The 25,898-nt window shown below is 38.6% G+C and overlaps 1 protein-coding gene across 4 annotated transcripts in view; it reads left to right on the top strand.

Moving 5' to 3' along the window:
- Positions 1 to 393: 393 nt before the first annotated feature.
- PREX2 (phosphatidylinositol-3,4,5-trisphosphate dependent Rac exchange factor 2) overlaps positions 394 to 25,898 on the top strand; it is a 166,070-nt gene continuing 140,565 nt past the window's right edge. For 2 of the 4 annotated variants that reach the window (XM_032699584.1, XM_032699601.1), the window contains exons 1-2: positions 429 to 505; positions 599 to 802. In XM_032699584.1, coding sequence (XP_032555475.1) covers positions 662 to 802 — 141 coding nt within the window. In that variant the 5' untranslated portion in view covers positions 429 to 505; positions 599 to 661. Of the gene's footprint in view, positions 506 to 598; positions 803 to 1,568; positions 1,781 to 25,898 lie in introns of those variants that run through there. The other 2 variants (XM_032699591.1, XM_032699597.1) reach the window with 2 other exon arrangements.

The raw sequence follows: 25,898 nt of genomic DNA, 5'->3' as shown, positions 1-25,898 counted from the left end.
ATTTATAATATGCATCAGTTGCAATATACATTGTAATATAATCTCGTGGGAAGGTGTGGAAGGGGAAGTTGAAATGGCTCTTTGCTGATGATTAAAACAAAACAAAACAAAAACAACTGCTGATTCCCTGTCCAGCCAGCTCGCTTGGGACATTTTTATAATTCTTTTACTGTTGTTGGAGAACTCCAATTAGCCTCAAACTGGATCTCGCAGCTTGTGTGTGAAACAGGCAGCTGCTGGCACGCAATGCTCCCTGAAGTTGTTTCCTTTCCTTTTTCCTGAGATTTAGTGAAGGGGGGGAAGGGGTTGGAGTCACATGGATACAAAGCTTTTGATTAATGTCCAAGTCTGCTGCTGCGGAGGCTTTCCAACCTCTCAGCTAGCAGGGCGAGCTGGGAACCAGTGACCGCTCGTTTCCTTCAGGCTGTGTTCCCTTCCTGACGGGAAAGGAGCGCGCACTGGGGTGGCTGCTCGCCTCCGGACCTCGGGCGGCCGCAGGAGCGGGGTGAGCTGGGGCTGCGGCTGCAGCGCGGCTGGGACCGGCCGAGCCCGGCCCCGCTGTGTTACTTGGCGGGTCTTTTGTTGTCCTTGTCCGCAGCGCAGTGCCGGGGCGCTCCGGGAACGGCGCCGGGCTGGGAACACCGATCCTCCTCGCTGCACCATGACAGAGGAAAGCAAAGGGGAAGGCAAGGGGGAAAGCGGGAAGGACTTGGAGAAACAGCTTCGCTTACGCGTGTGCGTCCTCAACGAGCTGCTCAAGACCGAGCGGGACTACGTGGGCACCCTGGAGTTCCTGGTGTCGGTGAGCGGAGGGGATGGGGGGGCCTCGCCTCGCCCGCCCCGCACCCGCTCCCGCAGCTGCCCGGGAAGCCGGGAAGGCGGTGCGCAGCGCGGCGGGCAGCGGGACGGCGGCACTCGCACCCGGGAGAGGGTCTTACCCTGAGCTTTTGCTTAAAAGGGAAGGAGAGTAACAGGTTTTGAAATGGCCGAGGAGACGTCGTGCGTTGCCCACTCCCCACTCCTCCGGCCGCACTTTGGCACCGATGATCTCGCATCTCCGGGCATGGAAGCGGAGGGGGTGTGATGTGTTTGGGTTTAGCTCTGCCACGGGTGTGGAGGCTTGCGTTCATTTTAGGGCGCCGCGATTCCTTTACTTGCGGTAGTCCTAGAAACCCAGCGGTGCAGGGGGGGAAGGAGGAGGACAGGGGGAGTGCTGGTGTGCAGCAGCTGCCTGGCATTAAAACCACATGTGGCATTCACTCCTGTCTTGTGATACAGGGTCAGCTGCGAAGGTAGCACGTTCTGGTGAGTTGCGGTGTGGCAGTTTTAGCTTCCTCCTACATTTGACTATCACTGTGGATAGGGTTATTGGTTAGAAAGGCGGGAGTTCTCACTCTCTCAAAAAGCCGAAGTGACAAATTATTGCAAAACAGATGCGTGCAGTGTTTAATTTGTGCCTGGTCTCGGTAGCATCACTTTAGGACTCTGTTGTGATAAGTATGTCCAAATCAGGTGCTTCAGCTGGCAAAAGATTTCACAGTAGCCCCATCATACTTTTCTCTCCTCCCCTGTCCCGTTGAAGAGGGGAAATCCTTCCAACTGCAAACTTCCTGCTTTGCTGCCTTGAGAACTGTGAACTTTCTGCGTATTGTCATGAAAGAGGAAATTCTTAAGTTGGCTGTGACAGGGAGAGTAAAAGCACAGAGATTGGAGAGAAATAAGATCTACAGAGTAGCTTATTTTCTCCATATGTTTATCCTCAACAGAACCATGAAAAATGGTAAGTGGTCCAACATGTTTTCTTTTTTCTTTTTCTTTTTTTTAAGTTTAGGATGTATATTTGAGAAAGAGGCGATGTGTGATTGTCTTCCTTGCTTCCATTTAATGATTGGGTTTTACCTATTGTAAAAAAATGTTCTTCAGTATTTTACCTTAAGCCACAAATTTGGTGTATTTGGAGTCTTAGATCATTTCAGTAAATTTGAAGAATTTGAAATATCTTTTATTTTGGATTCTAAGGTTTTTAGACATAAGATATTAGTATTCAAGCAGTAAGTGCTCAGATTCTTCCAAAGATCAGACATATTTCAAATTGTATCCAAACACTGAATTCAGTAATAAGTCTTTTTCCAGTTTGGATCAAGATGATCTAAATAAATCATATGGAGAAAGGGAGGAGGGCTGGTGTTAAATATCTGGTTCTGTGTCATGCTTTTTATAATTATTAATGGTTGTGGACAGGGTTCAAGTGACAGTTCAGAGATGCAAATCCTTCACAGGGAAATGTCATGTGTTTTAACTGTATCTCAGCCTTGTTTAAGGAAACAACTTCTGAGCTTTCCTTTGGCCTACAAGCTAGGACTGCTGTTGAGAGCAGCTGTGGTGGTGGATTTATGAGAGCCACTGGACTAGGGCCAATGTGGAAACCATCACATTGATTTCACATAAACCATCAAAACCATCATTGTACTTGTTCTCGTGGTTACTTCTTGATCTGAAGACTAGATCCTCTCAGGTGTCTTAGGCTTATGGTTTTCTCTATTTTTCTTAAAGCCATTGTCAGTCCTAGGACTAGCTAGTTTGAGATACAAACAGTATTCCAGCTTGCTTTGTTTCACATTCTTAAGTGGTCTTGGGACACACATGCAGGGTTCCTTCTTACTGGAAGTGAACTGGAAGCTTTTCTATAGGAGCATATCTGGCTGCTAATGAATGTGCAGTTCCTGGGGTTGGACTAGAGCTAGTCAGAAGTGATGCCTACCACCAGTGTGAGATCCTAGCACTGAGTACTCCTCTATCCAAACATTATCTTATTTTCCATGATGTCTTGTTAAAGTAGAGAGCAGCGTGAGGGGTTGACATGGCAGTCACAGTTAAGAGTTAGGCTTCCAGGTCTCCTCAGTGGAGCTCATTGTGGTAGAACCCATGTTTCTTTTATGATTGTGAAGCTGAAACCATTTACAGTCTCCCCAACAGTTTGCACAAAGTACCTGCAGTTTTCACTGTAATTAATAGGAAATAGGGTATTCACTTAGATAAATGAAAAAAACCCTGTGGATGGCTGGTGAATGAAGAGGTTATAAGGAGGAAGTGACTTTACTCATCTGTGTCAACATGGGAATGCTTTGCTGGTTTCCATACACTGGAAACATATCTATTATATGTTAGATTTATTTAGATTCTTCAGTTTATATTGGAATTAAAGAAAGTCTCCCTGAGAACAAATTTCTAGTTGGTTATTTAAAGTATTTTTTTCCCATACTTCTCTATGATTTTTCATCCTCCACTTATCATCAGTGTAGTGAGGAACAACTTGTTTTGTATATTCTGTCAAAAGTCTACAACACCAGGTACAAAGCAGAAGATTTGATATATTGATTATTTTATTAGATAGAAGTAGCAGAGTAGTCATTTCCATGTGAGTTCATTCACCTCTTCTTTTTGGCTTTATGGTGTGTAAATACAATATATTGTTTTACATCTGCAGTCATCACAAAACAAATCTGAGTGGAAAGGTCTGGTTGTATTAATATTATTCTTCCGTATCTCCTGAATCTTCCAGTAATAAACTTTAGTAGCATAGTCTGTTGAGACATCAGTGATACTGAGCAATAACAATTTTGGGCCCATCTGAGTGAGGTGTGTAAACATATGTGAAGTGAATAAACTTAAGTCGCCAAGTAGTTGCCAGCAAGGTTGGAAGGAGGAGGCATGCACAGGAAATTATGAAGAAAAGGCTTTTGCTTTTCCTTCAGACATTTCATTATAACATTTGGAGTGTTGTTGCAATACCAGAGATTTTGTTCTTGTTAGCATTTAGCATTTCTTAAAAGAAACAAATCTGGTGATGGAAGAATTTCCGTAAGGCACTAAAACATCTTTAAAAACTGTATGTATGGATACATTACACTGACTGACTGACCAGTGAAAGCAAACCAGGCCATGAAGAATTTTAAGATGCATGTACACAACACTGGCTTAATGTATATATATATATATTTTATATATATATTTAAATGTACATATATATTTTTTGAAAGAAACTTTATTTTGGAATAGAAATTGGAAATGTAATAGATCTACTACACTTGGTACTTCATGGGATATCCATGGAAGTAGAGTTTATTTTTCTATGACAAGGATTGTTTTCCTGGTGCAGTTTCGCGTTCTGACAAATTTGACGTTGATGGGAATAGAAGCAGATGTTGGCACTGCTATAAGCCTTCCCCATGGCCTCAGCTGGGGTGAGTAGTTAGATCCTGAAGCAGCTGGGAGAAAAAACAAAGCTAGTTTATTATGTAGACTATAGTGTGGTTTCCAGAGTCTATCAGTGAATATAGATATACATTTCTGCCAGTTAACTCTCAAATCTCAGTTTAATTTCATTAGATTCTGCTGTACTTTCTTCTCCCTTCTCTTCTGCTTGCACCAAAGTGCAAACATTTTCCTTACATGTGTGCCACGTTAAGGAAAGCTGAATCCTTTCTTTTCAATGGGCATAAAGAGGTTTTGTTTATAAGGTTTACTGTCCACCCTTCTCAGTGGCTGTGGCACTCTTCAGGATCTGTATTCCCCTGCCACACTGAACCCTCCCTGTTTCATGGCTCAATACATATTTTTTCTCATTATTGAGCAGACTAATTGTTTGGACAAATGGTTATAGTAATTGAGACTTCAGGTAAACTTTATAGTCAAATTCACTGTTACTAACCCTGGCCAGCAACAGAGGAATGTGCCCTGAATGGAAACTCCTTGAATGGTTACACTAGATAATGAAGTTAGGTGTTGAGCTTTTCCCAAAAAAGAAGAATTTATAAATGATCATTTATAGCTGTAGTTTGATACAAAAACAACGTATGTGTATGTTGTTTCTGTGTGCGTGTGTATATATCATAGAATACCTTAAGTTGGAAGGGACCCGTAAGGATCATCTAAATATGCTAAATATGTTATATATTTGTCTTGATTACAGTAATGATTAGTGACTTCATAGTGCATAATTGCACTTATATTTTCTAAAAGGGATTTAAGTGAATGGAAGGGAAGGGTTTTAGCTGGCTGCATTTTTTGATAAGGTTGTGTGATTTCCTTTCTCTTCAGGAAAAGAAAAACAACATTCTATGGCTACTTCATCATGAAAAGTCAAAAGGAAGTGCAAACACAATTACCATAGAAAGTCAATATCTTTTCCATTCACTTCCAATTTCTGCTGTTTTTAACTTGCTTAAGCATTAACAAAAAATGTGAATGTGGTATTCCATTTTTATTTGACTTTGCTTGGCTATATCAATAGCACCACCTATGGTCTCTATCAGTTAGGGTAACTGCTTAAAAGCTATTTATTTCTTTGTAACCCCTGCCCCCAGGGTTGAATGTTTGTTTTATGGAGTGGATTAGCAAGAAAGATTATTCCCATCTCCACTAGCTGTGCACAGAGTTCATGCAATGTATGACAATGGCAAAAAGCAGAGATGTTTTATGAAGAATTTTCAAGCATATATCTTATCTTGTTTGGAACTGGAGGGATTTATGCTACACTATATACTCTAGACAGATGTTTCATACTTTTCAATGGATTTCCTCTTACTGCTCTCAGATGCACTCAGATTATATTGTGAAAAACTGCACTTTAAGAAGAAAGGTGGTTTGTTTAGCTGATCAGTGAAAAATCTAGGATACTGAAAGGAGAAATCTTTGTTTCATAGCATTTAAGAAACTTTTCTGTTCCTAAGACTTATTATAGACTTATACTTCATCTCCTGAAGACCGTAATACACTTAGAGGTGTTGCACAACTTCATGATTTATCTGAATATAAGTATCATCATATTTGCAGTGTTCTAGTTGTTCCTTCCTCTATCTTATAGCTCACTCCTAACTCTCCTGCTACATATATTCCATAAATTTGTAATGTGAGCTGCTAATTTAGAAGAGACTGCTGGGAGGGGACCATCAATCAATATGTCCAGGCTTAAGTTATTCCATGCAGCCTAAAACTGTTGAATAGTGTGCTGTTTGCAGTGATTTCAAGTATTCATGGAGACATATTTTTCAACCCTCTTTAGTAGTAATTTTTGTCATCATTGTATAAACACCAAGCTTTGAAACTGTGCATTCCAAGGTTGGTTTGTATTTATTTGGTAAGATTAAGAAGAAAAGGCTCGGTGGAATTTTTATTATTGCCTACAGTTCCATGATGGGTAGATATGGACAAGATGCAGACACACTCCTCTCAGAGGTGCATAGTGGAAGAAGGAGAGGCCATGGAAAATGGGAAATTCCAACTCAATGTGAGGGAAAAAAGTACTTTACAATGAATCTGGTAAAAAACTGGAATAAGTTGCCCAGAGGCTGTTTTTTTGTTTTGTTCAAAGGTCAGCTGGGCAAGAGTGGACAACCTGTTCTAGTTGACACTGCTTTGCTCAAGCAGTTGGGCTAGATGATGTCTGGAGGTCTCTTCCAACCTACATGACTCATCAATTTGCAATTTATTGGTATGATGGGGAAAGAAGACAGACTATTTCAGCCATTTTCAGGAGAACAGATTTTTCAGGGTTGCATCTCTGCTTTGTTTCCCTTTTACTCTGAAATTCCAGTGCAAAAGGCCAGGCTATACTGTTCAGCAAACAAAGATTCAAGAGGAAACTCAGGTACACAATTTTATTTTTTTCCTTCAATTGTATTATATTTACTCAGGAAACGGATAATCTGACACTTTTGTACTATTTTCTATTCAGTGCATTGCTGTCATTAATAAATCAAACCTATGTAATTCTACAAATGGGAAGTTAGAGAGATCTTGTTTTTTAGGTCCCAGTGGAAGTTTGTGCCAGAACCAGAAATACGACCTGATATCTTGATTCCCAGTCCAGTACTCTGACAGCAAAGAGCTGTTTTCCTTAATATATAATTGATGCTAAAATAATGATTCCCTACTTAAAATGTCTGAGAAGCTGCAAGGATAACTCTTCAAGGCCAGTTTCATTTTGTGCAAGCTTGACTGCTCCTGTGGTTATCTCATAGACTGTTCACAGTTGAATTTATCCTGTTGTAGGGATAGAACTGAGATGTTAGGAGTTGACCCATTTCAGGTCCCATGAGACCTCCTGCTTGTCCTTTGCGCTTTTGGCAACCTGGCTGCCAAGTCATCTGGCATACCTGATGAGCTCTCAAGTTCCAGGCTGAAGAGCATGGGGAACATGTAGGGAACATGTAGCAGAAACAACTAGAACTGAAGAGCAGTGGAAAGAACAGTAATATGTTGGAGTAAGTTGGCTTTCTTTATTTCAGTGTAATTTGTGTGATGCAGGCTCCCTAATAAATTGATAATATCTTGCTGAATGGAGCAGAAAAAATAATCTACTCCTTGACCTTCCTAGGGAAGTTTTATATGAATTTGCACTTCAAAATGAAATTTGGCTGTAGCTGCTGCTACCTGTGCCTGAAGTTTAAATACGTTGTATATATTAATATGTTTGCATTCTAAATACATTTTTGCCTATTATAATAAATAGAGCAAGTGACCAGTATCAATTGAATTGATGAGGAATTTACATTAAAGTGTTTTATAATTTGCCCTGTGAAATTTTGTTAATTCCTCAGACTGTTCGAAGGGAGTCATTTCTAGAGTGAGGAATGAGTGTGTTCCTACAAGTTGACTTAACAGTCCCAGCCTCCTTATGCCTAAATCAAACATGTTGTGACAGAGGAACATCAGTGGAGACAGAATGCTCTTCAACAAATCTTGGAAAATAACTCATTATGCTACCATGTGTCCCTGTTAATAACATCCCACAGGCAATCTCAGCAGGAGATTGGTAACATGTATTGGAGAGCTGAGTTGCTTGAGGTATGTACATGGCGTCTTCTGTGTTACTTAAAGGTGAGGTTTTAAGAGCTCCATCAGGGATATAGATCAATTTAAATAGTGTGGATTAGGCAAAAGCAATCATGGGGAATATTTAGGTCTGGAAGAGTTATCTGTGAGATTTATGCAGTTAATCGTATTTGTAGCTGGTTAGGTATGGGGTGAGCCATGGGAAATTTGCTCTTCTTGGGATTTTAGCCTCTTTGTAGATAGTAAGTAATGGTTCCCTGGCCCTAATACACTTCTGGGATGTTCTCAGGTTCTTCTGTAAGCTTAATTTGCCATGTTTTTACTTCTTAATCCCTATAGTGACATTTTGTAAAAAAAGTTGGGCACTAAAAGCATGAAGCTATGAAGTTGGAATATAACAAATTGATTGATGCTATGAATTTGTTTAACAAGACTAGAAAATCACTTCGTTTTATTGCTTAGTATGTGTCAAGTGATGTTACCCAAGGAATTTAAGTATAAGGTGTATTCAGATTCCTAGAAGAAATAGCATGTGACAGGATGCTTTGAGACAGCATCCTCCAATTCTGTAGTGTGAGTGTGGTCTTTGCTCTCAAAGTCGCAGAGGCAATTGAGGCTTGAACAGACGTGGCAACAACTGAAGGTCTACAGCGTATAAACACTGTTTTCATTAAAAAAATACCAAAACCTTACAAGGTAGAGGGAAGGAAAAGTGGCACACACCTGCAGAGTTAGTGTTTTGTCACTTGTAAAATGTATACAGCTGAATAGTTCGTATATATCCTTTATTGTCTGGGAGGGAAAGTTATTTTGCAGAAACCACAGAAAGCAGGAAGACGTAAATAAGTCCTGTTTCATGGAATGCCTTTGAAAAATGGCCACCTTACATTTACAACGATAGCTACTTCCTTCCTTCCAGTATCTGCTGTTTTTTGTTCATGAAAGCTTATAAAATACCACTTAAAAATGAACTTGCAGTATATGATAAAGACCTAAAATCAGAGATATTGGAACGAACCTGTGAATTGCTGTGACAGATTTAAGAAAAGCTCTACCACAGTGTCCTGATTCTGGCCAGGACAGGGCTAATTTTTGCAGTACCCAGGAGGGGTTATGGCTAGGACCCAGAGCTTAGTCTGTACTGCCTCACATCGTTGCTGGTGGAGGCGGGAAGGGAGTCTCTTCCAGGGAGAAGAGGACCCTTCTGGTTGGGCTTGCATGGCAGAGGGAGTGGTTGGGTACTGTTTCTGTATGAATTGCTTGCCTCTTTCTTGTGCCCTCTGTAAGTAGTAATGTTGCTGTTACTGTTCATTTTCTTATCTTATTGCTGTTTCCAGTAAATTGTTCTTATCTCAGCCTGTGATTTGTGCCTCAAATTTTCCTCTCCAGCCTGCCACAGGGAGGAAGAGGGAATGAGCAAGCAGGTTTCAGTGGGAGCACTAAAGTGGAGACACCTTCCTAAACTATGACATAGTAATTTTTTTATAATGGTAGTTAGTAGCATTACTTAGGAAGGGTGTGCTTCAGACACCTGTACTTAACGTTTGGGTCTGTCTCTGCTGGAGATTGTGGATGTAGGACCTGGTTGCAAACTAAGTAATCTCTAGTTTGCTTACTTTATATTTGTACAGTTTGTGGATTTTTTGCATTTGTAACTTCTGAATGTGTATCCCACAAAATAATTCCTTTTGCTCATTTTAAATGTCCTGTCTGAAATATTTGCTAAATAGTTGCATCGCTATTTTTCTTGTTGGAAGTCTAAGTCTAATTATTCCTTTTATGAAACCCCTTTCATATTTTTGATCATCTTTCATCAAACTCCTTTGGGATGAATTCTTCTGGTGTCAGTACCATTGGTTTCATTCTTAATCTTCTGCATACAGTTTTCAGGGGGTAAAAATTAAAATCCCCAAATATGTGTAATAGATGTTTGGGGTTCTGAATGATTATTTTTCTTGTACTGAAAGATGTTAGAATACTGTTTATCCTTCTTTTGCAAGGTGCAGTTAGCACCTTACTTAGGCCTGTTTTTCCTCTCTTCATTTACCTTTGAATATCAAAAGTGGTATTTTCAGAGGTTAGGCAAGATGCTTGAAGTATGAGTTGTAGTTGCTGTCCTTCTCTCCATTCTGTTTTACTGTGTGAATTGGGAAAAGATGTAGAAAGAGCTCTCAGTGAAGGCTAAAGTAGCCAACACCAGGAATAAATACAAACAATGAGAGCTGTGAGATGAAAGGAGAAACTCTGTGCTCTGGAAATAGGAAGGAGAAAATATTGGAAATGAAGGGAAAATGCACTAGGAAGGTAGAAAAGGAAGAGAGAAGGGTTATTGGTTCTTCTAAAAATGAAAATACACATAAAAATCCCCTTTGAAACGTGTCAAGTATGTGATGAGATTTCCTCGTACTGTAGTATTTGTGTTAATAGGACAGGTATCACTGGCTTTTGCAGTGTTAAATTAGATACTGCTTGTCATCCCAGAAGTAAACAATGTTGTTGGATGGTTGCTATGAGTGTGACTGTCAGTAAGGTAGAAATACAGTTTCTTAGACATCTTCAAATACAGTCAGATTGAGGTGTGAAAATACTATTATCTTTGTGTTTGGTTATTGTGTGATAATTTGTGTTTATTTTATGATAAAATATGAAATTTTAATAGTTATCAAGAGATAATTGAGAATTTTTTGATTAAAGAGAACAAAATGTGAGCTTTCTTTAATGCTTACCAGTAAGAGAGGTCTCCAGGTTTTCAGGATGATGTTACAAATGGAACATTTTGGAAGTGACGAGTTGTAGATTGCTTCATAACGTTGAAAAAATTTTTGGCAGAGTTGAGATTTTTCTGTGGGTTAGAATTACAATCCTTCTACCTAACATGTCTTCATTGTATCTGTTGTTTTCTCTAAATGGAAAGGTTTGTTTTCTAATGATATATTGGTTCTGTAGTTCAGTTACACAAAACAACACATAAATACCATTAATAATACTACTAGTGGAATTAATTAACGGAAATTACAAAATTGGACGTAGTTACCACATTTAAATATGTTGTAATATACCTGGAAGGATTCTTTGTGTGGGCAGAAGAGTGAAGACCTAATAGCAATGACTTTTGTTTTCATTTACTTTAAGGTTATTCCTCATTTATTTATCTCTTTGACACTGTGTGAGATCCTGTTTATTAAGAATAATGCCTGGAAGTTGGCAGTTATATTCTGTATGAGTGTGTTAATTTCTTCCCATATGCTACGAGGTTGTCCTCACAGGAAATAAAGGGACCTTTTCCCATGTTTAGTTATACTGAACTGTTACAATAGTCAGACTGGACAGAAACAATGGGCAGGAAAGTTTCCTGTTTTCTGCAGATACTGAAGAGGTCTTCGGCCCTTCCCAACGAAGGTAAAGCTTTCTTCAGTCCAAATGTGAGTGCACGGAGAACTGGTTTTCATTATTGTATGGAGATGCTGTGATCTCTATTGAAAAGCAGTGCTTCACTCTCTTAAATGTGTTACAGACCATTTGCTCTGTTCTACCTATCCTGATTACATCTCAGTATTTGCATTTAGAAATAATAAATTACAGCAGGGAAAGCTTAAAGTTACCCCTTTATAAACACTCAGATATATTGTGCTGTGTTTAGAATGCTTTTGGATAGGTGATGAAATAAAGTTTGGACCTCAAATGGACAGCAGAGGAGAATAGGACGTCCTCAAAAGGAAAGCAGATTTGGAAACTTTTCATAATAGTAAGGGTATTTGAACTGCAAAAATGAATCGTGCTTTGTTTTTAGTCTCTGGGGCCAGGACAAAATTGAGGAAAGCTGGTAAGTCATTGTCTCAGCAAATACAGTGGTGAAATTTTCACGTGAAGCTGAGGATAAATTGCACTGATACTGCTACAATATAAGCTGTGGTTTTCCATAGGTAGGGAAAGACAAAGAATCTGACTGTCCCCTCACAAAAATCCCACTGCGAAAACCTTTTAAGTCATGATTCAGCCTGTAAGTTCAAGAAAGTTTGCTTGTCTTTAAATGTCATATACATATATTAAAGAACATTCCCATCAGTTGTTGGGGATGACCTTCAGCCACAGTTAATGATTATTTTAATTGGAATACATGAAGATAAAAGTTGAACAGGAGCTGTACTACTGGTGCAATTAATTCGTAATTTCATTCAGTAGACCAAGTGAAGAAACTTTTGCCACATTAAAACCTATTTTTTTAAAAAGTAGATTTGTATTTTATAATTACAAAAATTTATAATCTGCTATACTATCAATTTTTAAATAATTAAGTTCACTGCTTACTACTTAATCTCATTAAGTTCACTACTTACTACTTAATCTCATTAAGTTCTTAACTTGGATTTTGTAATGCAGTTTTCAACAACGTACAGTCCAGTAAAACATAGGTTTTCCAAATTCATTTGCAGGACACTTCTTCACTGAGAAATTCTTTTGATAATGGGATCCTTTCACACACTTCTTGGATCTGAGTCAAAATTTTCAGGTGAATTGGTAAAAAGGAAGTGCCTCTTATCTTCCAAAGCTTCTCTTGTTTTTCTGTCAAAGAAAACCTCTGTATACTTTGTATACAAATAGCACTTTAAAATGGTTATTGATGCAGTGTTGCATAAAATAATCGGTTGTCCTGACATTTAAAGTGATTTTATGTAGATTACTATGGGATGTGTGAGCAAGTGTTGTTTTCTGCTGGGGAATTGCTGTATCATGAAAAATGGAGTTAATTTGGGCATCCTGTGAGAAATGTGTGCTGGGAATACACTGGATTAATTATTTTTCATCTGTGTTACAGCAGAGTCCCCACAGAAAGCAACAATTTTTGCACTTTTAGCTTTTGTTAATAAAACAATCAATAGTGAGATTTGGACCAAATGGCATTCAGTGTAAAAAAACGCCTAAATATGACCACCATGACCACTATTATGCATTTGCATATTATGCATCTTTGTACTGAAAAATTCTCCATCTTTACTTGCCAAGTGCAATTTGGCTTTTGAGTGCAAGAACTGTTAGATGTAAAACAGGACTTTGGTGAAATGTTATTTTGTGTCTAAACTGTTTTGTTCTTTGTATGCTGTTGTCTGCTGTAATGTACCATGGCAATAAAGGCTGTAATGGCTATTCCATTCCTTTTCCTGTTGTTTTGCAGCCACCAAACAGTTCTGGGATAATGCCGTGTTCTGAGTTTCCTATTTGTTTCTAAACCTTTTAATTTCACAGAGTAAATGTCTTTCATATTCTGGCTAGTGGTAAGGAATAAAACATTCACTATAGTTATCCCAGAGACTTCCAAAAGGAGTATACCAGTATATCACAGCAATTCTGGATATTGACCCTTTATTCTTCCATTTATGCAAATTTATTTACTTGGTTTTGTCTTGCAGGAGATGGTGTTGTTATTGCTGGATAACTGGACTTGGGATAGCTGCAACATTCAGTGTTAGTAGGGCAACTATAGCTTTACTGTGCACTATGGATGGGAAACAGATATTTGCATATCAGTGCTCTTATTGTGGTATGAAGTCTTGTACAGTGAAAGCTTTGAGAGTTTTTTTCTAGTTAATGAAAAATGTATGTAAACTGCAGACTTGCTGCATGCAATCAAATTTGACTTCTAAGGTTTTGAGAGAAAATGAAACATCTTAGAATAATATTTTTTGGCCTTTAAAAAGCCTCTAGTACTGCAGTGAACCCCAAGATTTTAGGGGACTACTGTTTTCATGAATTTTCACAGGTAGGAAAAGTGGCTACCATGGGTGCTATCAAATCTTGACTTTCTATGTAAAGACTCATTATATCACTTTATAAATTAGTTTCTGCTTCAGTAGATTGTTGTATACAGATATATATAGCCCTCCGTTCCTAGTATGTCTTTAATTCTAATTTACACACATCCCAAAATATTATGTGGATTTTAGAGCCATGATGAGTCATGACTGGACCTCACATATGAATATGGTTGTTTATCTCATTTTAATTCTTATAGAAACATATTGCTAAACAATTTTTAAACCTTTTATTTTCCCCCTTTATTTTATATCTGTTGTTTATTATATCCATATTTCTTGTCTGGAAGCTTGTCTCTTGCTTTTTTGTTGTTGTTGTTTAAAAAGCTTGGTCTGTGGAGTTTAGAAATATCTCTCTGATATTTGAATTCAGGTCCCATATTTTGCATCTACTGGAAAAGCGTGTTACAATTTTTTGCTTTTTGATTAGAAGTGTACAGTAAAAGTCAAACCTCTTTATGGATCAGTGATAACTAATCTATTCAAGCTTGAGAGGTAAAGATAGTGCTTCAAAATATTTAGGGGCTACAGCCAGTCATGGAAGAATATTCTCTGATAGACAGCGTTAAGGCATTTCAAAATGCTTGTGAATTCCCTGAGTGATAGCTCTGTGTAAATGGGCACATCCACAGCAGGCATCAACCTGTCACTGCTGGTCCTTACGCCTGTGACTTTCTGTAGCTGCATGTGCACAGCCTGTGTCCAGGGTACAGAGAAGGAAAAATCAGCTGTCCATATGAATCTGTTATTTCTAGGGAATGATTAATATCCTGATAAATATGGATAATTAACATGAATAATGAGGTAGCCTGATTCTATACCTAGCCTAAGACAAAGACCTGAGGAACCGGACTGCTGGTTAAATTTTAGATTCTCCTCGGATCTTCAGTGCTGCTGGTGCAGAGTGAATGCAGTTCATCTGTCAGCACTCATGCTACTCCCACTAATTCATGTGGGGACAAGACTTAGGCAAGGCACTTCGTCTCAACCTCTGTATGTACTTAGACTTGATAATCTTCTCCTTTTTTAAATGCTCTTTTAACGACTACTGTTTAGGACTTTGCCACTTGGCCTCGAGGAATTAGGTACTGCTGCTCCTGCCTCAAAGTAGCTCTGATTTTTTAATTCAAAAGTCTATGTCCAGTTTTTCCTCTCATGAGAAATAATGACTTCAGTGATAAGTATTTTGATAACTGAAGAATGAAAATATGTTTAGATGTCCCCAATTATCTGTAAGCAAATTTTTACAGAACAGACTTCTAAATTGTATGCTCATACTTATGTATGGCCAATTAACTGGAAATTGTGGAAAGACAAACTGACCTTAGATTCTATGATGAGGTAGGGAATGGGCTGCTGATCACAATTGAATACTAGTTTTATTTTCAGGTTCTGCTTCTAACAGACCAAGATGTGCTAAATATGAATAATAAAATAATGATTGTGTAATATATGTATGTGCATATGTGGATGGCGATCTGTCCTAACCTGAGGCATGTATTAGAGTTTCCTATTTTAGGAGTTGTTTATCTAGGTACTTAATGGGAGAAGAGAAAGTGCCTGAAGGACAGATTGAGAGCACCTTGGTTAGGAGGCTTCTATTTCTCATTTTCATTCTGTTACTGAATTAAGTTAAATACCCTTCCTAAAAACTAACCAATAGATTTTTCCTTTGTTGGTCCATTTTTCTTTGTTGGTGTCATCATAGAATGATTTGGGTTGGAAGGGACCTTAAAGATCATCTAGCTCCAACCCCCCTGCCATGGGCCCAGAATCTTTCATTATACCAGGTTGACCAAAGTTGCATCCAGCCTCCTGGCATGTGGAGTCCACAACCTCTCTGGGCAAGATGTTCCAGTTCCAGTGCCTCACCACCCTCACAGTAAAGATTTTCTTCCTACCCTCTTTCAGTTTGAGACCATTACCCCTTTTCCTATCACTCCATGCCCTTCTGAAAAGTCCCTCTCCAGCCTTCTCATAGGCTTTCTTTAGGTACTGGAAGCCTGCAATTAGGTTTCTCTGGACCCTTCTCTGCTTCATGCTGTACAATCCCAGCTGTCTCATCCTGTCTTCATAGGAGAGATGCTCCAGCCCTTTCATCAACTTATTAGCATCCTCTGGACTTGCCTCAACAGGTCCGTGTCTTTCTTGTGTTGGGGACCTCAGATCTGGACACAGCACTCCAGGTGGAGTCTCACAAGAGCAGAGGGGCAGAATCACTTTCCTTGACCTGCTGGTCACGCTGCTTTTGATGCAGCCCAGGACGTGGTTGGCCTTCTGGGCTGCAAGCGCGCGTTGCCAAGTTATAGTGGCAAACACTAAGAAGTCTTTCTCCGCAGGACTAGTCTTGATCCATTCTCTTCCCAGCCTGTACTTGGGATTGGCCCTATCCAGGTGCAGCACCTGGCACTTGACCTTGTTTAACTTCGTAAAGGTCACACAGGCCCACCTCTCAAGCCTGTCAAGGTCCCTCTGGATGGCATCCCTTCCCTCCAGCATTTCAACAGTACCACACGTCTTGGTGTCGTTGTCTGACTTGCTGTAGTGACTGAGAGTGCACCCCATCCCACTGTCCATGTCACTGACAGATGTGAAATGTCCCAGTCCCAATTCTGTCCCCTGTGGAACACCACTCATCACTGCTTTCCCGTTGGATTTTGAGCTGTTAACTGCAACACTTTGAGTGGGACCATCCAGACAATTTTTTTATCCACTGAGAGATCCATTCATCAAATCCATGTCTCTCCAGTTTAGAGACAAGGATACTGTGTGAGACAGTGTCAAATGCTTTGCACAAGTCCAGGTAGATGACATCTCTTGTCCTTCACTTGTCCACTGCTGCTGTAACCCCATCGTAGAAGGCCATCAGATTTGTCAGTCATTATTTGCCCTTAGAGAAGCAATGTTGATTGTTACCAATCACCTCATTATTTTCCATGTTTGTTTAGCACAGTTTCCAGGAGAATCTGCTCCATGATCTTGCCAGGCACTGAGGTGATACTGACCAGCCTGTAGTTCCCTGGGTCTTCCTTATTTCTCTTTTTGAAATTGGGGGTTATGTTTCCCCTTTTCCAGTCAGTGAGAGAACTTCACTGGACTGCCATGACCTAGTGACCGTGGATAGTGGCTTAGCAACTTCCTTGGCCAGATCTCTTAGGACCCCTGGATGTAGCTCATCAGGTCCCATGGATTTTTGCACCTTCAGATTCCTTAGATGATCTCAAACCCCGTCTTCTCTTATAGCAGGTGGTTCTTCATTCTCCCAGTTTCTGTTTTCACCGTCTGCAGCTTGGGCAGTGTGGCTGGAACACTTGCTGGTGAAGACTGAGGTAAAAAATTCCATTAAGTACCTCAGCCTTCTCCATGTCCTGGGAAACCAGGTAGCCTGTATTCTTCCTGAGTGGACCCACATTTGAGCGGAAGCTTCTTTTGTTACCTTCTTTTGTTACCTTCTTTTGTTACCTTCGATGTCCTTGACAAGATTTACTTCTGCCAGTGCTTTAACTTTTCTAACCATTTCTCTGGCTGCTTGGACAATTTCTCTGTGTTCTTATCAGGCTACCTTTCCCTGCTTCCACCCTCTGTAAGGTACCTGTTTGTGTTTAAGTTTGTCCAGGAGCTCCTTGTTCATCCATGCAGGCCTCCTGGCATTCTTCCCTGATTTCCTGTTACTTCAGAAGCCAAGATTTCCATCAGATTTATTTATAAATTTTCAGCTTGAAAACATTGAAAACTGTTCCTTATGCTGTGAAGAATTCCTTTATTAATTTTTTTTTACTTTCAGTCTTTTCTTCCTGGCCCTAGTATGAATAAAAAATGATAACTTTTGTCATCTCTCTTTGGTAACCACAAAAATGAATTCATCAAGTGACCGTGAATAAAATACTTCGGTTTCCAGAACCGTACTTAGTGTCTGTGTTTCTAAAGGCTTTTACTGGAGCTACTGTACGTACTTGTAGCTTAAAAAAGCAAAAAGAGGTTAATGTTATCCTGGAACTCTAGTGTCATAATGGAAGTGCTTTGTCTTAGTTTAAGTAAATATTTACTTTTAAAGTCCAAATTTACATTAGCTAAAAAGACTCTTAATGTGTATTGTAGATTGTGTATTCTGATAATAGTGCTGAATAAAACATGCTGGAAAAGCGTTCTCAACATGCCAGAGTTATTCTGAGATTTGCATATTATTTATGATACGATACATTCAGGCTTCCATTATTTGGAGCTACTGGAAGTCAAGCCATGCTGTTCCTATCGGAGACGTCACTTGCTGTGGGTGGGTATTCTGACAACAGGCATCTGGAGTTGCTGAATGAAATACGTGAAGAAGCAGAGACAGAGACTGATGAATGCTACAGCAACTGCTAGCCCTGCCAATAACAAATTGCAAAATAAGAGACTTGAGTGTCTGGAATTTTAATAATTAGGAGTAATGAAGTTTGAACGCATTCCTATGGATGCTGGAAAATTTCTATGGGCCTCCTGCATTTGGTTAGGGAAATAGCATGAAGGGTAAATTTAGTTGTCTCCTAGTGATGTATCTGAAACACTGAACCTCTAGCTGGTTCTTTCTACAGTAGATTGGCCTGCTATAGTGGAAGAAAATATGATCTAAAAAGCCACTCCACCATCCTGTTGAACAGGATTACTGTATAAGAGAGTAGCCATCAGTGTACTGGTGGGGGTAAGGAGGAACTTGGAGGAGATTACTGGTTTTGAAACAGATAAAGGAGAGGGCTGGTTAATTTTAAGGTACTGCAGGGACAACATAGCAATGTGAAACACAGTGCTTCAGATATTAATAATTTAAACTGGTGCCTTTCATTGATGTGCATGTGTTAGCAAAAGGTAGCTAGATCTTTTTTGATTTTAATTGAAAAAAATCCCACTCATTCTATCTTGTGATGTAGTATTTAATGTTTTTAACGTGAAAGGAGATATTTAAAGTTTCATATTTTAATAATTTTATAATAAGATAATGCTGACTTACTGCAGCACACCGAGTGGTAACATCTTTTTGCATGTATTTAAGCACTAAGCAGAAATGAAAATCTTATCTTTAGCGGTTTATGGCCAAGTCAGTAAAGCACAGTACGTTTGCTTTTAATAAACAGATGAGATGCAAATACAGAGTTTTCTGTGTGTTTCGTCAGGAAACTGACACCTTTGTGTTTTGTAGAACTTTATTAAACATGAGGGAGAGGCAAAGTGGAGGATGTGGTGGGGTTATTTTCCTAATGTTGGAGAATAGGCTTTTACTCTTGTGTGTGAATCCAGTCAGTTCAAACCAAGAGAAAAGCTTGGAAGCACTTGTTGGAGGCTAATTAGAAGCCTCCACCATCACTGCCCACAGAATCTGTTTGCACTCAGTGTTCTTGGCACCGTGCACACCACTGCACCGATTTCACTCTTCATCTGCCACCTCTCTACAGCCACTGAGCCTTTTCCAGTCCAGAGCCACTGGCCTGAGCAGGATTTTCCAAGCGGTTGTATCTCTAATAGCCTGCACTCTTTCAGTACCAAAGATAGATTGGGAAAGACTTTATGCCTCTTTTCCCACTTGATGAATGTGTTAACAAATGCAGGATCAGGGAAAAGGAGCGTAATAGCAGAAATCAACAGAATTATGAGCTGAGAACAGATGATAGCAGTGGAAATGGTGAGCAAGCAAGGACAGGCAACAAAAGCCAATAAATTGAAAGCAGAATTCAATACATAGAACACTTGAGTGCACTCTGCATAAAAAGCTTGGACTGAAATTCTGTATTCCTAGGTCTTCCTGTTTGTTCCTTGGTTATTTAGAAATAGTTGTGAAACACTAGGAAAGTGCAATTCCTTGCTCTGGTAAACTCTGAGGATTACTTAATCTATTATTATTGCCAGCTAGTCTACTGAAGCAGTAGAGACTTCTGCTCTAATGTAAAGGATAATGACTTATGCAGAGGTGAGTCTCTGTTTACATGTCAGAATGTATGTTTTTCAGCTTAAACACAGTTACTGAAATGGTCCTTTGCTGCTCACGTTAAGTGAGTTGGACAGAGAGGGGCAGGAAAAATAAATCTTCATTGCAGTGCCAGGAACTTGTGTCTGTTGAAGTTCTGCTAACTCTGTTACTCCTCTTCTTTTGTGATTTCACTGTCATCATATGTACAACTTTTTTTACCATAAAGTATGTACTCGGTGTAGATAAGGACATAATTTCTGAAACAGTGTTATGAGACTGGGGACAACGTAGCCAGTCCCTGTTCTTTCAGTTAGCCAAAATCGTGGCTCTGCTTCCTGCCATGATCTCTTTGCTTGACCAACCCCATTTTTTTTGCAAGAGCCAGGGAATATGTTTTATTGAATATCTGTAATATGACATGGAATGAGAGTGATCACACTAGAAGTCCATTGCTTTTCTCAACTCTCAGTTTTTGATAAAGCACCTCATACTTCATCTGCAGTTTTGCTGTCTGATGCATCTTTGGCTATGGGACAAAGAGATGCCATGTGTTTTGGATGGAGAGAGGTGATGAGGGAAGCTGCCTCTGGATTCCTACTGGTCCTGTGCTTGGGAAAGGTTTCTTGCATGTGGTAGAGATCAATGACCTTCCTCCTGCTGGAAGTTGGAAGCTTCCTTGACAGTTTGGAATTGATCTGTTGAGGTCTTCATGTAACTGTAAGTTACTTGACATGCACTACAGTATACTTTTTAAGTAAAATGGGGTGCTTTTTAAAGTAATTTAGCAAAGCAGAAATGTTCATTAATGAAAAATGCAAAAACATTTTGTATTTTAGTAATATTTACAATTTGAATGGAAATATGTCTGGATAAATTCATTGTGTAGATATATAAAAAGAACTGTTCTCCTGGAATAGGAAAACTTGGAGATCATATTGAGAAGTTTCTGAAAACTTAAGTGATAAGCTTTATTTACATGCTAGGCAGCTTAGTAAATTCATGTTTTAAATGAGAGAAAACCATTAATATAGTAGTCCATGGAAAAAGATGTTATTTTGCAGTTTTACTGTTTTAAATATATATTTAAAATTGTTTTGAGGTGCATTATTGAAGTTATTCTAAACAGTATTTATATGTATAATATAGTTAAATATTATATATATAATATAGTTAAAGTCATAGAAGAGAACTAAATAAAGACATCTGAAACAGATATCGTGATTGTTCTTTGAAATTTTTAGTAGCCTGTATTCCAAGTCTGACTCAGCTCTGAAGTTGATTAAATGAACTACTTAATAGCAGCTGGTTCTTTATCCAGATTCAGCAATATTTAATATTTAAAATTTAGTGTGCTAGGAACTTTTTTGGTTAAGTAGGACATCTATCACTAATTTTGAAGACAATGTGAAATTTTATTAGCCTAAATAGATTTTGTACTGTTTTGTATCTCCTGAAAACTGTAGTACTTTAATCAAAAGCATATGGTAGCTCTCATGAGTGAATAGAAGGATAGGGATTTTGCTGCTAGAGTAATTGTATGGGATTTTGCTGTTGGAGTAATTGTATAGTAATAAAGTTTAGGTGGTTTTTTTTGTGTTTTTTGTGGTTGGTTGTTTGTTTGTTTGTTTGGGGTTTTTTTCTTGATCAGTATGACCTGATACAAAACCAAAGTCAAACCTGTAAGGACAATGGGGTGCAGTCTCTGGGGCCAGCAGTAACTTAGCAAAAGTATGCAGGGAGGTCAGAGATCAGTTTAGGGGCCCATTTATCAAGGGAATGAGCAAGGAGACCTCCCTCATCATTGGTTCATAAGTTGATTTAGAAACCAGGAGTGAAAGCGGCAGGATGGAAAGCGCAGCTGAGATCTCTCAAGCAAGTGCCATTGATGGCACTGAATGCCTTTCTGGGTCATGGTCGTTTCACCAGCAAAGGGTTGATTCCCCAGTCCCCCCAGCAAAGGGAAGGGCAAAGGCCCCAGCTGAGGGGGAGGAGGAGGAGGGCATGTGGCTCACGCCATTTCATTCACAAGCACAAGGATGGCAGAGGGCCCAGACTCTTCATAGAAGTCCTGCACAGCAGCTTTCAGACTAAATTCATGCCACTGATTAGATGCAAAGTTTCTTTTCATTCATAGCAGCCAATTCATTCCCGTGAGCAGAGAAACATAACATAAAGTATAGAAAACACAGCCAGCAGTTGCCAATTTCTAGGCAGATTAAAACCTTTTTTCTGTAGCTGAATATGCTTATCATGTAGATTTCCCTCATCATGACTTGTTTTCAAAGTTAAACACAATAGCAGAGTGGGCTCTAGTAAGCATTTGGTATGCTTTGAAACTTTGCTGCCTAGCTAATTAATGTGATTAATGTGATTTCAGTGTGGAATATGGGCTGTGATGCTGTTGTTTACAAAAAAAACTCCATGGAGAGGTTAGGATAAAGCTGTAATGATTGGTGTGACTGTAATCAGGTTTTTGTTAAGGTTTTTTTAACCTTTAAAACTATCCATACCTGTTTTCACATGTAACATTTTTGTGTCCATTTCTAATTAGAACTGGAAAATTTTAAATTTGTGGGCTGGCTGTCTCCCCGTCCCCCCCCCCCCAAGTTAGATTAGTGACTTAAAACTTAATTGGATGACAACTATTTCCAGTAAGGAAGAAGAGTTCTGTGGGTAGCTGAAAATATTGCAAAAAGCATTCCCACTTACTGGCTATTCATGCTCTAAAGGTGAAAGTGGCCTGTATGACTTAGAAAATGAATTCGCTTACTAGGTCTTCAAATACTGGAGCACATGTACTGTACTGTCATAGCTTTTCTGGATTTGAATAGGTTTGCAGAACTAGGAAAGAGATTTTTTCTATATTGTTACTTAGGTACCAGACTAACATTCGCTTTCAAAATGCTGTCTTTCTCTGATTTTGTGTCTTGTTTTGCATGATCAATGTGATGTATACAGTCAGATTTTGGGTTAGTTTAGGTCTCAGTTGTTTTGTAAAATGAAATTAAAGCCACAGTAGATTAATTTTTGTCTTCTGAGCCCAGAAGGGCTGGGGAGGTAAAGGGTCCTAAAACTTCTTCCACACTGCAGTCAGAAATATTCAAGTAATGATACAGTTATGCGTTCAGTGCATGAGAAAAAATTAAGTATTTAAAGGAATTAAAGATGATGATGAATTAGAATAAAAGATCTTAGTGATCTAAATTCATAGGATGAGCTAAGTACTGTCATGCCCAATCGTTACTAAGTCTGACCAGAATAAAAGGGTGTTTGTTTATTATTGCTGTCTGAGGACATTCTTCTTCCCCTCTGCTGCACTAAACTGTCTGCAGTTTCTTATGATGCTTAAAAATGGAAATAAGTCTTTGTAATTAAAATATTTGTGTAGCTGTTTTGTTTAGTCCTTGAACATACTCAGCTGTACTAAAGCACAGTTGAGAGGTGGTATTTACATTATTTGCAACCAATAGAAAAGATATTTAGGAAAAAGGACCCCAAAAAGCATATGAAAACAAAACAGTGTTTGCGACACTGCCCTGGATGCTCATGATTAGAGTATTATTTCTGCGTTATTTTTTGAGTGGTAAGAAGTGTTCTCATTGTTAGTGGAACCCAATTAAAAATAATTATGCTCTGGCATTTTCCTTTCTGATACAGTTTGGACTACAGTGATTCTCCATTCTCTCCCTTTAAGTTTAGGATATGAATCGAGTAAGAGGCTTTGGTTATGTTTGGTTTTTTTTTTTGTTTTGTTATTGTTTTGTGTGGTGGTGGGATTTTTTTGTTTTGTTTTGGTTTTTGTTCTTGTTTTTTCCAGATGTGATGCATTAAAAATGTCTCAATATTAATATAACTGAAATGTTAACACATTTGAAATGCAATGTGTTGTATCTCACATGCCATGAACCTTGAATTGAAGGTCAAAGATTTCAGGAACCATATAGATTGACTTATGAAGCTCAGTGTGCTACCAAAAATACTTGAATTCTTTATCCCCGCCAAATCCAACAGGCAGTTACAGAACTTCAATATTTTTTGCCTTTTCAAAAAATTAGGCTTCATGAACCCAGAATTGTTTGAGGATTTTTTCCTATTGATTCATTACATTTGGAGAACGATTTATTTTCTTTGTTTCATTTCTGTATAGTTTGACAGTTATAATTGTAAAGTAAAAGACAAATTCCGATGCAACATTTTTTTTCCTAGTGATGCTTCAAAAAGTTATGACTCATTCTTGCAGTGCTACACAGATTAACTGGCTTTTTACCTATAGATTGGGGAACAAAATTGTCTAATTTAATATTCATGAAAGTTTCAACTCCTAAAATATTTTTCCAGCAAACCACCAAAGAATTTGAGAGAGAGAAAATATTATTTATTCTTGATGATGACACTGTATTTCTTATTTCATAAAAGGAATACTTTAATTCCCTAAACTTAATTTCATTGCTTTTGAATGAAGCCTTGGGTTTTTTGAAGATGGTCAAGAAAGTATGAAGACTATGCCTTTGAAAGTCAGTGTGAATTAGAGATAAGACCCATATGTGTCTGACATTTCTAACAGGTAGACTTTCAGTTAAATGTATCTTACCTAAACAAAGCTGTTAGCAAATGTCTCCAGCACAGAGGTCCTGTGCTCTTACAGCTATTTAGGAGTGCCATCTGTTCCTGATCATCACGAACTTTTCAACTACCAGACCTCAGTGGTCTGGGATACATTTTATCCTACGGTTCATGTCAACAGTTTCATTTGCTATTGCAATAGATGGTGTTTTATATCCAAAAAGGTGTATTTCATGGCTTTACTGGTCCTTAATCCTTGAGATTAGGAATGGATGGAGAAAAACGAAAGGAAATAAATATATCTTGTTACATCAATTATGATTCTTCAGGAAGAATTTCTTCACTGAAAGGGTAGTTAAGCATTGAAGTGGGCTGCCCACGGAAGTGATGGATTCACCATCTCTGGAAGTGTTCAAGAAACAACTGGATGTGGCAGGTAGTGCAATGGTTTAGTTGACATATTGGTGTTCGTTCAAAGGTTGGGCTTGATGACCTTGGAGGTCTTTTCCAACCTTAATGGTTCTGTGATTTCATGTTATAACTAAGAAAAAATAATTACCATAGCTATTTAAATTTTTTATTTACAGGATATCTCTTTCTGCTATGTTAAGTGTAACCCACAGTGGTCTGGTGTCTCTAGAACTGTGACTTGTAAATTCAGGAATGGCCCACCATTGTAGCTAGTGTTCCCACAGTTCTGTGGAAGCAGTTAAGTGGTACTATAGTAGATGTTCATGCCTCTGTGACCTTTTTTTGTAACCATGGCTTTTTATTGCAACTTCTTAGTACTCATTAAAAAAAATAAGGAAAACCATGATATTTCCAAGATAATGCTATCAGAATATCTCAGAACTTTACTTAATGTCACTTAATTTCTAAAACAAATAACTTCATATAAGAATTCACTTTAAAACGTCACAGACGTATTTACTAGAAATCTGTAATACTTAATTTTTTGTGTATTTTATGCAGCTTAAAGGAAGAAAAATTAACAATTGTTAAGAAGTGGACTGGCAAAGTCTGCAGTTCAGAATTGCTGCAAATTTTGTAAAACACATATGTAGAAAGCAGATACAAGCAAGTTAATTCTCATTAAAGAATTAGGGGATTTCCAAAATAGGCTTCTTCCTGCACTTAATGCAGACACACTGGAACACAAGTTTGAAAAGAAGGTTTCAAAGTTGTATGCTTTTGAAAAACTTGGACATCAATTGAAATTCAATGTGTGCATCAGTCCTAAAACTGCTAAAAAATATTCATCTAGAATAGTAAAAGTGCTGTCAACTGTCTAGCCCTAAGTAAATTCTTGCATTGTGGACATTATGATGAGCATCTTCTATTTATATACTAAGCAGTGTGACTAAGAGTTGTCATATGGTTTTTGCTTTTTCATCTTTTCTGCAGGAGGGGAAAAGCATGTGCAGTTGACTGTTTTGTTTCAGGAGGGCTATGGCCTTTTTTTTTTCTTTTTTTTTGTTTAAATACTCTTGTTGCTATGTTTTTGTTAAGGGATGACAAAATCAAAGGAATGCGTTCTGCACTTGAGGCGGAAGGTAGCCGAGACAGCGATGTGCCTTGTTTCCTGTAAGAACATCAGGAAATGTTTCTTGTGTAACCTTTGGCTATGCTCTAAGGTTTTGGGTTTTTTCCTAAATATGAGTTAATGAGACCATGACTTGCAGAGAGCTATGTGAAGCCTAGGGAGCAGAAATGTCCATCATAACCATTATGCTGAAGTTTGACAATCT

The sequence above is a fragment of the Chiroxiphia lanceolata genome, chromosome 1 (assembly GCF_009829145.1).
Source record: "Chiroxiphia lanceolata isolate bChiLan1 chromosome 1, bChiLan1.pri, whole genome shotgun sequence".
Classification (NCBI taxonomy): Eukaryota; Metazoa; Chordata; class Aves; order Passeriformes; family Pipridae; genus Chiroxiphia; species Chiroxiphia lanceolata.
This window is presented reverse-complemented; position numbering and strand designations above follow the sequence as displayed.